Genomic DNA, 15,128 nt, shown 5'->3' with positions numbered 1-15,128 from the left:
AAAACACTGACAGAACTACTAGGCTTCTTCAGTATACAGTATATAATACTGAATCATAACGCAAGCTAAAAATAACGACGGTCTGGACCTCGGCCTGGCGTATTTTTCTCTAACTGGACCGAACTGAATTCTAATTAAATACCCCTGCTCTAGAGTATACTGTGTTGTAGAAAAGAAAATGAAAGGTGGGTCAACACCCACCTCTCGACCGGGGTACAACTCCCCTGCGTGTTCGTTTGATAGAGAGAGTCAGACAGGTGGAGTGAAGTTGAAAGCAAACCAAGTATTTATTACAAAGTACCGAATATTCAGGAGAACCAACACATGAAAGACCGTCTAACAGCCGTCCCAGCATAAGTTCTGACCCCCCCTCTGATCTGACTCCATGTTTATACCCAAAATGACGTGAAACCTGCTGATGAGGCGTTGCTAAAATCATGTCATGTTAGCATGCGTAATTTCACGTGTTAGTAATCCATTTCACGTGTCTGACCGGACCACTAGTGTTTGGCCTTGACTGTGTTCTTCCAGAATGAAACATCGTGGCACTATCTGTGTGCGTGTGCGTCACCCCCCGCTTTGAGGCAGCTGCAGGTTTCAGGGAGGCACCCACACAGAGAAGGTCGCTTTGTCTAAGAGCCTCCTCTGTATCAATTTAGTTCATACAGTGCATCAGTCGAGTTCATACAGAGTGTACCAGTCAATGATTGATGGCCATTAATTAGGGTCATGCAGTGAACGAATGCTTCAAGAATAAATTTCATATGTTATATGTTAATGTGTTAATAACGCGTGGTTAGTCCGCCATATACTAAATCCTATGTGTTAGTAAATGCCTTATGTATCATGTAGGTTAATTTGTCATAATAGATGTGTTAGTCACATGCCTGATCAAACAATGTTTATCTATATGTGTAAATAATATGTATTGTGAGTATTGGTTAATCTTCTATATAAATGCGTGTAAAATACACTGTGAGTAATAAAAATGATCAAATACAATGTGAGTATTGGTTATGCATATAGAATACAAGGTTTCACACAATGATTATGTAAATACAGATACTAAGATAAGTAATCATAATTGAAAGATATTTGTCAATACACTTAAGGTAAAATAAACAGTTACTCTTTAACTGTAATTTCATGATCTAACACTGGGAACAGAAAGTGGTCAGACTCTTCATAAAAGGTTCTGGTCATGCAGAGGGTGCATTTTAAACCTGTGGGTCTCACTTTAAACATCTTATATTCTTACTCAGAGAAATTTACTCAAAAAAACAAAACTGGAAAAAAACAACACCACGTATTTATATACAGCGCTGAAAAAATAAGACCACTTAAAAATTGAGTCTTTGATTTTACCAAATTGAAATCACCTGGAATATAATCAAGATGAAGATCATAAATCTTCACAAAGCTGAACTGCTTGAATTTTTGCACCAGGAGTGCAGGCATAAAATTATCCAAAAGCAGTGTGTAAGACTGGTGGAGGAGAACATGATGCCAAGATGCATGAAAACTGTGATTAAAAAACAGGGTTATTCCACCAAATATTGATTTCGGAACTCTTAAAACTTTATGAATATGAACTTGTTTTCTCTACATTATTTGAGGTCTAAAAGCTCTGCATCTTTTTATTTTTATTTTCCGTCAGCCATTTCTCATTTACTGCAAATAAATGCTCTAAATGAAAATATTTTTTTTATTTAGAATTTCGAAGAAATGCTATTCGTAGATTATAGAATAAACAACAATGTTTATTTTCCTCAAACAAACTTATAAATAGCAAAATCAGAGAAACTGATTCAGAAACTGAAGTGGTCTCTTAATTTTTTCCGGAGCTGTAATTTGCTACTAAATGTGCAATAACGTTCACATGATAAAGCCAAACAAATACGTTCGCACTTACGTTTTTGGCAGCCTCCTCTACGGTTTGATCCAGAGCTGTCTGGACCTTGCTGATGGCATCATCCTTCTCCACGCACATTACCATCAGATCAGTCAACCTCTGCTCACGACTCTCCAGGGTCTAAACAAGCAGACATGCAGTACCACAAAAACACACAAGTGTAAAACTATAACTACGTTATTAAAATGTGCATTGCTGTGAAAGAAATAGATCTAAAGAGGACCAGGCCCTAGATGCATAACCTTGACATTAACTATACCATACGACTAAACACAAAAGGTATACACAATAAAAACGAATACATGTGTTTTTTTTTAACCAATACATTTGAAAATGATGATGCTGGTGGACTGAGAGAGGACTTCTACCTTTTTTGTTTCCTCCAGTTCTTTGGACAAGTTGCACTGAGCACCCAATTCTGAAACAGAATTAATATTTTAACAGTGTTAAGGTTCAAAATAATAAAAAAAAGGTTATAGTTAAGTATGTATTTCTGGAAAACAAAATCAGCATCTCCATAAAAGTTGTCAGCAGAGAGAAGCATGAAGTGCAGTACAATTTTCCAGGAAAACACTGCACTGACTTTATATTTGATACAACACACAGTGGACCAACACCAGCAGATGACATGACTCATTTATGATTGTAGAAACTTCACGCTAGACCTCAAGTAGCTTGGACTGTGTGTCTCTCCACTCTTCCTCCAGACTCTGATCCCTTGATTTACAAATAAAATGCAAAATTTACTGATGTTCAGTGATGATTTGGAGAGACATGTCATCTGCTGGTGTTAATCCACTGTGTTTTATATCAAGTCCAAAGTCAGTAAAGAACAGCACTTCCTGCTTCCTTCTGCTGACAACTTTTATGGAGGTGAGGATTTTATTTTTCACACTGCAAGTACCAATTGGTCTTATATAATATTATATATATTTTTTTTACACAATGATTATTGGGTTTTCAGTGGCTGTAAGCAAACAATAAAAGAAATAAACACTTAAAATAGATCACTGTGTGTAATACATCTACATAAAATGAGTTTCCCATTTTTAACTGAATTACTGAAATAAAAGTCTCTTTTCAAATATGTAATTTTTTTTTATTATTTATTAAAAGCATTAGTAGTTCAATTTGAAAAGGCCAATAGAATTGTGACCCCATAGAATAGACCTGACCCAGTTTCCGTTATTATACTTCAACTCAGTATACAGGATATACAGACACTGAATCATAAAAGTGCCTGTATAAAATCTAGAACATGTAGTTTTGTCTAAGAAGTGTCTTTTTGTTATTACCTTTATGGGATAAAAAAAATAAGGAGATATAAATCATATTGCCATGCAGCAATAAAATGTTTTTTTTTTTTATTCATATCACCCAGCCCCAGTAAGAGCTTCCACAGAACATGGCAAGTGTCATGGGAGACAATACAAGTTTCTGTGTCATGACTTGAGGTATTAAAGTAGAAGCATCACTATAATTCCCTCCACATCCACTGTGTTCCTTACCAGAAACCCTAAAGCCAGGCGGACACTGTGCGATTTTAGCCCGATTTTAAGCCCGATCTGGTCAGATGCGACTGAATTTCATGATCGGGCCGAATTTTAGCTTGATCGTGCGTCGTTTGTTGTGCAGTGTGAGAGGGGAAGCGATGTCCGATTAATTGCCCATACGAGCTGCGAATGAGCAGTCGGACGCGACCAGGGATTTCTGACATGCCAGAAATTTTGGTTGCTTGTCTCACAGTGTGAGCTGTTTTGCGGGCCGATTTCTTAACGTCACGACCTGTTTTCCCAAAAATCTGCACAGTAACTATAAATAATTATTAGTCATATTTATTTCTGTCAGTTATAAGGATTTATATTTATGTTCGGTACACAGACTTATAGCTTAATATATCAGACACAGGCATTCTGCTGTTTAATAATTTCAACAGATGCTTATTCTCAGTCAATAGCTGGAGTTTTTGAAAAGAAAAATTAAAAGAGAAAATATCTGACAAACATAAATTTATTTTATTTCACTTTGCTATTATATCTGAAAAATAAAGCACATTGTCAGCCTCTGGTGCTGCCCGTCAATTATATAAAACTTAAAACATGCACAGAAATATAAAGCTATATTTTATAATTCGTTTCTTTTCGCCAGGGCAAATTTATTAAAATTATAAATATGTTAATTTATTCATTAAAATCTCGTCCAGTGCTCCAGAATATTAGCCACGCAAAGCCAGCTTAGCGCAGCGCGTGGCATTGCGCGCGGCATTGCCCGCATAATAACCTCTGTCTTCTAAAATAAACGTTTTAATAAATAAGGTCGGAGAAGTGTAGTAAAATTAGTGCTATTAAACTTACTAAAGCTAATAAATGTACTGATAATTAATCAAGATAAATCAGACAAAATGCGCTACGCCTCTCTCTCGCTCTCTTTCGCAGCGTGGAGCTGAATTCAGTGCGAGGCTACTGAAACTCAGTTCAGTTGAATAAAAATAAGTAAGGGCCTGTAAGTACAAGCAAAGGACCTGTAAGTAAATATAGTCAAATATAAAGAATAGTTTGAGGTTTTGGTGAGCTGTTTTCATGATTTGAAACTGAAACTAACTGAAACTTTGATTATTCTGCAGAAAGCCTGGGTTATTTTAAACAAATTTTTACTGAGTTTATATTTTATATTTTTTATTTATTCATTTTAATTATTTTTCTTCTTTTATTAATCAAATCATTAAATATATATCTTCATAAGATATAATTTTTTTCCCTTTTATGTCAATTTTTATGATCTTTTTTTAAGGTCCTATTTTTCCTTTTTTACGTATATATTTTATTCGTCTATAATAAATGTCAGTTTTTATTCCTATTTTTTTATATATATTTTTAATCCCTTTTAAACTGTTAATGCTCAGCGGCACTGTAAATGAGGGTCCCTACCCAGTGTGAATAACCGATTGCTTCTTTAATATTACATAATTTTACATAAACAATAAACAGAATAAAAAATAAAATTATTTTATTTTATTTAAGCTGCTGGTGTTTCTTTCGCAGCCTGACGCGCAGTCATTTTTCTATGCGCTCTCCTTAAGCACTGTGTAAGCTCCATACAGTGTGTGCAGATGAATCGCAGGCGTTGTTCATACACGACAAACGATTCAAACTTGCAGTTTGAGCTCTCCAGAACGCATCCGATTAAAAAAAAAATCGCACAGTGTCCGCCTGGCTTAAAGCACGAAAGCTTCATTTCCTACCTTCAGTTTTAAGCGTCAGTTGTCTCTGCACTTCACTGAGCTGTTCTGTGAGTTTGGAGACCTTTTCCTCCAGACTGCTCTGAGTTGTCACTGACTGGCCGTCAGACGTCTCCAAACAGGACTGGGCAGCCTCAGCATCTCGTCTAATCCCTGCAAGGTCACAGGACATGGAATCCAGCATCCCATCCAGAGATGGAGGCTCGTCCACCTGTAGCATGAAAAAAGACAAACAAACAGGTGTCAATCAGAAACCAACACTGACGAGAAGAATAGTAGCACCTAGTGTTGCACCAAAGCCAGAACTCTATCAGGATCTATGCAGACACTGTTGCTGACTTGTTCTTTGTTAAATACCATAGGTCTCGGAGTTGTAGATCATGCTGCATAAGAAACTGTTTTTTCAAACTCCATTGTCTACAGTAGCTAATAAAAGAAAATCCTCAGAAATAAGGGTTGATCAGAGAGATGTTAGGTGTCTACGTCAACCATTGAGTTGAAAAAAAAAAGTGAAAGTGAGAATTTTGAAAAATATAACCTAGCTCTACCATCGACAAAGCAATTTAATTCACCAACACATGCTGACGACCCTGACTAACTGTTTTATTGCACACGTACCTTGGAGTATTCTTCGCCATCACAATCAGCCTCTCCAGTAGATTTCCCCACCAGTTTTTTGAAGATTTCAATTCGTCGCTCACACCTCTCCTCAACAAGCTCTCTCTCTTTGGAAATGCGCTCACTAGGAAAAAAAAAAAAAAGTAGGATTAAGCAAAAGACACGTGAATAAAAAAAGATTTAATGTTCATACATTTTATTTCTCAGATTCTTCATTAATTCTTACTTGTAGTCTGTCTGCATTTGGGAGAAGAGCTCTGAGAACTCTTTGGTGACTTCCGCTCGAATACGACATTCTAGTGTCTGGTTTTCTGCAATTGCTGTTCTCAACTTTTCCTGGAGCTCTTCCAGCACCATCAGCTGATTCTATTTCAACAGGGAAAATTTTTATAAAATAAGGCGGAGGAAAAAAAATAAAATAAAATACATAAATAAATAAATAAATAAATAAATCCACACACAAGTGTGCCCATATGACAAAAAAATAAAATACAAATAATAAAACAAACCCTATGTGTTTGTGTGGTGTGTTAGTGCTGTCTGTTATCCAGACATTAATGTGAAACAATGAATTAAAATGCTAAAAAATATGTTTCAGCAACTGGCTGCACTTATTTACAGGCCAAGAAGTTCAGTGTGTGCATTCACTGTGAAGTTTGCAGCTCCCCCTGTAGCTTCACACAGGTAATTATAAACTGCATTTGCTCTATTCTATGCTGTTAAGGGGTTACTGCAGCTCCTTTAACTGATTATTGTGGAAATAATAATAATTTTGCTATTTAAAAAAATAGTTTATCTAATACATATATATCCAATATCACCTCATATGCCTCTTTATCCAGTAGCACCGTCTCTTTCCCTTCCTCATCATCTGAGTCTTCCATGGTGTCCTCCATGACGCTCTCCGCTTCCTCCTCAGAGTCTGCATCCTCTTGGACGTCCTCCAGACTGTGCTCCCACCGCACCAGTGAACTGCGGCGCGCCCCTTGCTGACCTGCATTATTGATGATTAAGGAAACCTTCCGAGCGCTCTTCTTCACCACCAACGGCACACTGGTAGCAGTGGTGAGGACCACAACCTGGGAGAAGAAACATAATGACCCTTTTCTCTCATGAACAAAAACAGTTATTGAACTACTTAAACCATGTTTCACTACACTCTTAACCATTCAAGCCTGATCTTCCATCAGGATGCATCTAAACAAAAAACCTGCTCTTAATTAGGCCTGGACAATAATTTGATATCAGTATTTGTTGTGAAATGTTTCAATAACGGGGATATTTTTGGTATTTCAATATGTATTATTTACAGAAGGTGTTTTTTACTGCCATCAGTTCGCTGTATTCAAGTAGAGCTTAACACAATCAGCCTCTGTAGCCGGGCTACGTCAGTGCATGATGACGTAATCACGGAGGCACACGGCCACATAGGCTAGGCTGGGCTTCAGCGCGGGACATTTTGGATGCAAAATGAGTGCTCCTGACAGCAAAACACAAGCTTGCACAAGTGATTAAGCAGAAGAGGTAGTTGTGGGGAGAGGACTGATTCAGTGTTGTGGAAATGGTTCGGCTTTCGAAGGTCTGACAAACTTCAGCTTGCTGCAAATTGTGCCGGACAGTGGTGCCGACTAGCAGCGGTAATACATCCAATCTGTTCCACCACCTCAAGCATTTCCACTATATACAATGTTTTCTTATATTAGCTTATGTTGTAAACAAGTTATTTATTAGTTGATATAGGTTTGCTTATTTAACAGGGATATATATATATATATGTTTTAATCTGTTAAATTTGTTTAAAATGAATAAGAAACTCTGCCTCTGTTGTAATTTATTGGTAATATGTATAAAGGTTATAGGCTTATGTTTGACAGGGATGTCATGTTTCTGTTGGTATATAAAGGCTATATGCAAATAAAAGTGAGCATTGATTTATTTGGGCCATTTTTATTTCTAAAGTATTATATAGTTTTTTGTGAGAAGAGGTTTTAAAGACTTTACATTTTTTAGACCATAGTAGAAGTTTAGAAGTTTTTCTGAGGCCGAAATTATATCGTATCAACCAAAATTGCAATATAAAGTTTGGTCATATCGTCCAGCACTATGATTGATTGAGTAGGTATTTAACGCCGTGCCGACACACTAGGGTCATTTTTACGGCGGTACTTAAGTCAATTCTTCAAACTGTGTATTATTTTATACAAAAATAATTATAAAAGATGTTTTATATTTAAAAAAGTCAAAAAATTTATAATTTTTCCAGGTGCTACAGTTTTAAGCACATTTGGCATTTCACGTTCATTAAAAAACCTCAGTCTATCTGAGTGCAGTGGTTTGCAGTCCATTAAAATGTGTTTTAAGGTAAGTCTGTCTTTACAAAGATGACAGGTTGGAGCATCTTCTCTAGTCCGTCCAGCACTACTCTTGATAACTAATACACATTCTAGCAACTGTGATCATAACACCTACTCTTTTCATAACATATCTACCCATTTGTTTATCTTTCTAGTTATTATTTGTTGAAGCTGAAGTAGTACTGCTTGACCCATGCTAGCGGTTATTTCCTCTATTAAAGCATCCGTTTCCTCGTATTTACTGCTAAAGCTCTCAGCACATTAAATTAATCAAGTTTAAAAGCATCAAACCTATCCTGACAGTAAAATAATTGACATCTTGCATTCATTTTTTACATTTACATTCAAATATTCACTACTAACAAGTCTTAAGAAGAAGGCCTCTAGGAACAGGCCTCTAGGAACAGGCCTCTAGGAACAGGCCTCTAGGAACAGGCCTCTAGGAACAGGCCTCTAGGAACAGGCCTCTAGGAACAGGCCTCTAGGAACAGGCCTCTAGGAACAGGCCTCTAGGAACTTTGTATATATATAAAAAAAAAAAAAAAAAAAAAACGCACCTTCTGCGCCACAGCGGAGAACTTAAGCACGTTGAGGGTCTCGTCGAACATGGACGCGCACTGGTTGATGTTCACGATCATGCAGGCTTTGCCTCGGCCGGTGAAGTAGCCCTGCAGGTAGTGTGTGAGCTTACTCTCCCGGAAAGGAACATGGTGCCTGTGGTGAGAGAGAAGGAGACTGTTAGAAAAAAAATTTGCCTTGCATAAAACACTATTTTTTTTTTTTTGTCCTCAAACGGTAAATAGTGAAGTGTGAGTACTTGGCCTGCAAGTTGCCTTTAAGCGCATTAATGCATTTGCCCAAGCTCAGCAGAGAGGTGTTGATGTTTCCCGCCTCCTTTAGGCGATCGCCTTTATTCTGAGTTTTGCCACATCTTTCGGATCCCGCCAGATCGCATAAGGACAGCCTAACAGAAGAATTGGAGGGAAACAATGTTTATCAATTCCAACAACATGGCACATACAAACACATGAAGATCCTACATACATGCATCTCAGTTTCATATGGTTACTGGATACTCTACTCATAGAAAAAGCTTGTATCTCAATTTTTGACAATTGTGCGTTAGACTGTTCTCTAAATGTCAAATTTTTATGTTGAATAGGCCATTAGAAACGCCTAAAAGTTTGAAGATACAAAGTTTTTGCTAACTGAATTTGATCAGATATTCTTTCTTGTAAATAGTTCAATTTTTCCCAGGACAAAAAAAAAAAAAAAAAAATCATAAGCCAAAGTTTCAGGAATGTGAAAAAGCAGGATGAAAGTAAAGTTCTTAAGAAATCTGGAACTGAAATATTTTTTCTTTAAACTAGCTCACAACACATCAGCTAGTTTCTTAAAAAAAAAAAAAAAAATCAAGCAGGAAAACCTTTACTGCTGAAAGAAATAGTTTTTAATTATACGTTATAATCAGTTTGACATTTAAAACAGAAACAATTTCTAAAAATGTACAGCAAGACTTACTCGCTGACAGACTCCACTCTAGGTATGCCCAAATCCTCAATCCGCAGAATCCGGACAGAAAAGATACTGTGACTGAATGAAGGGACAGACAGACACAGCTAAACAGGTCAGAGTAAATTAATGGTACATTTTATAAATTAATCTGTGCACTTAAATTAACTAATCGTATTACAAAATCTAGCTTCAATAACTACAAAGTAAAATGTGGAGACTCTAGAACCTGTGTGTACCTTCTGCTGGACAGTTGGTTAAGTCTGGTGGAGGAGATACTCTGGTTTTTCTTTCCCAGTTTCATTACTTTAAAGGCCTCCTCGGCACTGTTCACCTGTACCCAGCGCAGATCTGAAACAGGTGAAATAACAGCTAGAGAACACTTTCTAAAACACAATCAATCCAACACATTACATGATCTGCTCTTTTTACAGACCTTGAAAGAATTTTATACAAATCATCCCCCAGTTTAACCAAATGTTTTTGTAAAAGTATATTGTACTAGCACGCACTTTTAACAGGATAATATATGTTTAATGGACAGCTGAGTGAGTAAGTAAGTGAGTATGAAGCGCTCAGATTGGCCGAAAGCACTCTTTGTGCAGATCTCTGTGATACAAATGTGTAAATCAACTTCAGTGAGAACCTGACTAAAACTGGTGAAATTTTAGATCAGACAAAAAGGTTAAAATGTGTACTCATTATGCAAAATGCGTACATAGCGCATATATATATAAATTGAGTGAGCCTTATAATTTTGTGCACTTCAGGTATGAATTTTACCAGTCAGGTTGTAAGAAGCAGTAAATCCATGCAGCTGAAAAGCGTGAAACAGTAGTTCAGTTTAGTTCTCCAGCAGTTTTAGCATTAGCCACTAACCGCGCTAGCTCTTTCGCCATTCAGAGGTGAGTATTATCAGACTGTAGCACTAGCAAATACCGCCCTGGCTTACCGGAACACTTAGGTTTCCTCAGTAAAACGCTGTTGAGCGGCATTAGCACCTAAACCATAGCACTAGCAGATAGAGGCTAATGCTAATGCTCCAGCCATAGTGCTGAAGAAATGTGGGAATCTAAGCTTACTGTAAATAAACAGAAGCACTTTACCCAAACAAATAAACAGTTTTCAGGAGAGAAATCTGTGTAGATTACCATCCAGCACTCGTTTGACTTTAAAAGAAATACATATTATCTTAGGGGAAACATTGCGACACCCCTGTTCCTTACTAGTAGTGCTTAAACGCACCTTAAAATCCAGTCCGCCTTATGTATGAAAAGAGACCAGAAAAAATAGGTTCTTTGATAGTGCGCCTTATAATCCGGCGTGCCTCATAGAGTGAAAAACGAGATATAAAAATTTTAATAAAATTATTTTATTAATAATTTAAAAAAAGCACACGCATATGCACACGTATCTGTTATGCTTTAAATTAATCTTGAAATAACTTGATACCAATAATATTAAATTAACTACATACATTTTTTTTATGAGTTCACCTTTTATAAAGGAGTTTCCTTTGATGTCCTGGCAGAGACGCAAGTTGGTCCTCCGTACCGCATTGCTGGGTGGTTGCTCGAGTAAATCATGTATGTTCTCATTATAGATCTCACAAAACGAGACCCACACAGAGAACTTGCTGTGGAGGTCCATATCCAGGCTGAATCTATTCACACTCACTGTACCGTCCAATTCACCCAACTCTTGACCTTCAAACACCTTGGACGTCAGCAGGCTAGACATACTTTTTTGGGCATCAGTCTAAAGAGAGACGAAAAAGAGCAAATAATCAAGAAGGCAAAATGAAAACGTGGGTGCGGCTACAAGACTGCAGGCTAAAAACCCTGACTCCCAGCTCACCTCTTTTAAAAGCCTGAAGAGGTTACGCTTGCTGATGGCTTCCTCAGCCTGCTGCTCCTTGGTGAGCTTCAGGACGTCCAGGCACCTGTGGGGCTTAAGACTCATCTCCTTGAAGATTCGACCTTCGAGACTGTTGAAGATCATGTTTAGGGAGCGGGGCAGGACGCCCACATCATTCTCAGGTCCTACAATATAATATATCAGAGTTAGGGTGTGCCATATCACATCACACACAAGAATATAGTCAAAACTTTTAAATATCGTGAATGATATTTTACCCTGAAATATCGTGCTATATAACCCACCCCTAATTATTTTTTTTTGTTTTCAGCAAAAGAGAAACTAAGACTGTTCAGTATCATTTATTTTACTTCAGTCCTTCAGTATATGGAGATATTTAGAGTGCATTATTAGTATCAGTGCTTTCTGTAACAAATCTGATAAAATTCTTGTATAATTTTAATAACTCAGTTAGGGGTGGGCAATGTGTGTGCAATAATAAAATGTAATTTTATTTTGTTGCATTAGTGTATTCTTGAAACATTTATTTCTCAATTCAGTATTTTTTCATATTGCCAAGAGTATTGTTATCGCAAAAATAACATTAAAAATATCATAATATTATTTTAGGGCCATATCGCCCACCCCTAAGTAAACATGATTTTTTCCTCCTTATTTACAACATGACAATAAATAAAGTGCACAAACCTAGAAATGTGAAAGTCTTTCCTGCATTTGTGACTCCATAGGTGAAGACCAATGAATTTTGTCCTTCCAGCACATCCTTAACAAGACTTTTTACTGTACAGTCAAAGAAGTCTGTCTGAGAGCTGTCAGGTCCAAACACCTGGAAAAACAAATAAATAAGTAAAGTAAAGAATTAATGTATTCCATTTAAACACAAGCCCTGTTCAGCAGGGCACATGGCTGTGCATTTTTTTTTAAATCCTGATGTAACATTTTTTTCATATTTTGTTCAATAATTCAGGTCAGAACTAGTTATATGGAATGTAACAAGAGCCTAAACGAATAATACACTTTTTAAAAGGAGCTAGTTTTATTTTTTAAAACTAGTTTTTAGCTTGTATGTGTGTGACATAGCAGCATGCTCTTCCCTGGTTGGCTAGACAGAGTGTGGCAGCCGGATTCGTTTGAATAACGGTCCACGGGCACTTAAGCCTCAATGTATTCTATTAATTTCAATGGAGAGAGACGCCGCTGGCCGCGGTGCATGCTGGGTTGCACTGTGTTGAACACAGTCCCGCCATCCGGCGAAAAAATGTTCAGCAAAGCTTGACTTTTTTTTATGTTTTTTTTATTTTTTATTAATCATCCAGCAAATCAGGGAACAGTAGGCTGCAACATCACACACATACAAGCCTCACACACAGAAAGGACGCCTTTTAACCACAGAAGAGAAAACGAAAATGTCGGAAAATGAATTTATTAGAACTAAAGATTAAAATGAGGTTAATTAAAAATCTTAAACGTATGATTGCCTACTTTTGTAGCTTTATTTGAACTCAAAAACGTCAGACACGCCCACACTTGGCAAGCTAAGAGATCCCGTACGGCGGAATGCGTTGAAGAAAAAAGTGCTAGTGGACATGTACCATAAAGTTAAGCACAACGCAACCCAGCATGTAACGCGGCATGCGGCAGCACTCTCCATTAAAATTAATAGGATGCTTTAAGGCTCAAGTGCTAGTGGACACGTACCGTAACTTTACACATCTTATAACGGGTCTGCGACACATACGTTACCATGGGTTTTTTCGGGTTAAAAGTACAAAGTTTAATTTAACAATTAACACAAATCAGACTTCTGTTTACCTTAGAAAACTGAAAGCGTTGTGCCGTTTGTGGGACGGACTTATCGCTGAGCCTGGCTGAGAGAGACGTCCGTGGTGCCTTAAGAAGCACCGTGTCAGGAAGCTGAATTGTGACGCAGTCCTTGAGAGATGAAACACATTAACACAATATAAAAATGTGCATTCTACCCTTCTTGTTTAAACAGGTGCACAGTTCACTCACCATCTATTTTTGGATGTTTAAACAGACTTGTGATTAATTTGCTTTGAGCCAAACCAATTAACCAGTTTGCAAGCTCGAAGTATTTTCCCCTTGGTTTGGATTATTTAAAGTAAATACAGGAAGAAGCTCCAGTGTTCTGAACTACTGCATATTTCTGTGCAATTTAATATGGAGCACTGACAGCAATGGGTCATAGCTGTTCATTTGTTCATAGCTGTAGTTATTTTCTGCGTAATATCCCAGCTTCGAGTTGGGTCGGATCACATTCTCACCACAGAACAATTTAGGACCGAACAGAGACCACTTCCTTTCAAGGGTCTCAGTACGGTTAATTTGGCATTGTTGGGTATTTGCACCTGCCCAAACAAATCACACAAAAGGTGAAAATGAAGCAGAGTTTAATTTAACTGGACTAAAAAGTACTGGTGTAAAAACCTGAAGTTACCTGTGATTCTCCATTCTGCACTTCAGCATTTGAGAAAGGTCGTATCCGAAGGTAGACCTGCAAATGCTCTCTCTCTAAGCTTGAGTCCTTCACAGAAAGACAAAATCAAGACGTAAGGCAAAAACAAATGTCAGTTTCATGGGGTAAACTAACAGAATCAAAGACAGCAGGTGACTTACCTGAGCATATGCTATTTCTGTCATATCTGAGGTGAGGTCTTTCCTCAGGTCATCCACAGTGATTAAATGGGTCCTGGAGACCTTATCGTTAAGGCATGATTCCATCATGGTGCTGTGTTTAAAATCAAAAGAAAGCTTCAACATGAGGCGCTCAAAACAACAGAATCCAGCAAAAGTAACAAACTACTGTTATAGCAGTAAAATAATCATTCAGCATAAGAACCGAAACTTGATTAAAGGGCTCTTGTGATACAATACTATCCCAAAAAACTGGCCACAATAATGATAATCACACAATGCTGCGATTCTGTGATTCACAATATTCAGACAATTCTCTGCAATACTTCACAGCAGTAACTTTTGTACCGCATATTTCGGACTATAAAGGGCACTTAAAATCCTTTAATTTCACATAAGTCATCAGTGTGCCTTATAATCCGGGCGTCCCCATTTCCATTAAAATATCCATATTTGATGCAATGTACCGATGCACAGACAAATTTTTGAATAAAATCAGACGAGTCATGTCTGAGTTGCAGCATGCTCTCAGTATCTTGATTGTTTAATCGAAAGTGATTAAATGATCGAATGAATCTTTTTATACTTGACATTACAGTAAAATTAACCATGTTTAACATTTTTCAGGTTTGCAAATTGGTTCATGGACATTGTGAAAAAACAGAAAGCAGTTGTCCCTGTTCATGTAACCAGGGCCATGTCCACATTCTGCTGGGTCTTGTGACCAAAAGCTGCTTCAACAGTTTCTTATAAGTGTCCTCCGGAAAAAACGCAAAGAAATATAGCTGCAGTTAGGGCTGGACAATATTTCTACACAAATATTCATTATGACAGAAACATATTTAAAACAAATTAAACATGTTTCTGATATGTTTGAGGGCTGCATTAAGCCAGTAACTACATGCCAGTGTTCTGAGCTTCATAAGTGAAGATCAATGTAACATACAGATATAACACACAT

General features: G+C 37.3%; 1 protein-coding gene across 2 annotated transcripts in view; it reads right to left on the bottom strand.

Moving 5' to 3' along the window:
- The window catches only part of kif20ba (kinesin family member 20Ba), a 48,859-nt gene that overhangs the window by 30,676 nt on the left and 3,055 nt on the right, over nt 1-15,128 (bottom strand). For both annotated transcript variants that reach the window (XM_022672689.2, XM_022672690.2), the window contains exons 2-17: nt 14,150-14,261; nt 13,971-14,057; nt 13,325-13,444; nt 12,200-12,338; nt 11,492-11,676; nt 11,131-11,392; nt 9,874-9,985; nt 9,644-9,715; nt 8,940-9,086; nt 8,680-8,836; nt 6,590-6,847; nt 5,995-6,134; nt 5,769-5,892; nt 5,154-5,361; nt 2,281-2,330; nt 1,913-2,032 (exon numbers count right to left, since the gene is read on the bottom strand). In XM_022672689.2, the coding sequence (XP_022528410.2) occupies nt 1,913-2,032; nt 2,281-2,330; nt 5,154-5,361; nt 5,769-5,892; nt 5,995-6,134; nt 6,590-6,847; nt 8,680-8,836; nt 8,940-9,086; nt 9,644-9,715; nt 9,874-9,985; nt 11,131-11,392; nt 11,492-11,676; nt 12,200-12,338; nt 13,325-13,444; nt 13,971-14,057; nt 14,150-14,257 (2,289 nt within the window). In that variant the 5' untranslated portion in view covers nt 14,258-14,261. The remainder of the gene's footprint in view (nt 1-1,912; nt 2,033-2,280; nt 2,331-5,153; nt 5,362-5,768; nt 5,893-5,994; nt 6,135-6,589; nt 6,848-8,679; nt 8,837-8,939; nt 9,087-9,643; nt 9,716-9,873; nt 9,986-11,130; nt 11,393-11,491; nt 11,677-12,199; nt 12,339-13,324; nt 13,445-13,970; nt 14,058-14,149; nt 14,262-15,128) is intronic.

The sequence above is a fragment of the Astyanax mexicanus genome, chromosome 14 (assembly GCF_023375975.1).
Source record: "Astyanax mexicanus isolate ESR-SI-001 chromosome 14, AstMex3_surface, whole genome shotgun sequence".
NCBI lineage: Eukaryota > Metazoa > Chordata > Actinopteri > Characiformes > Acestrorhamphidae > Astyanax > Astyanax mexicanus.
Note: the sequence above shows the minus strand (reverse complement) of the source record. Positions and strands in the feature narration are given on the sequence as shown.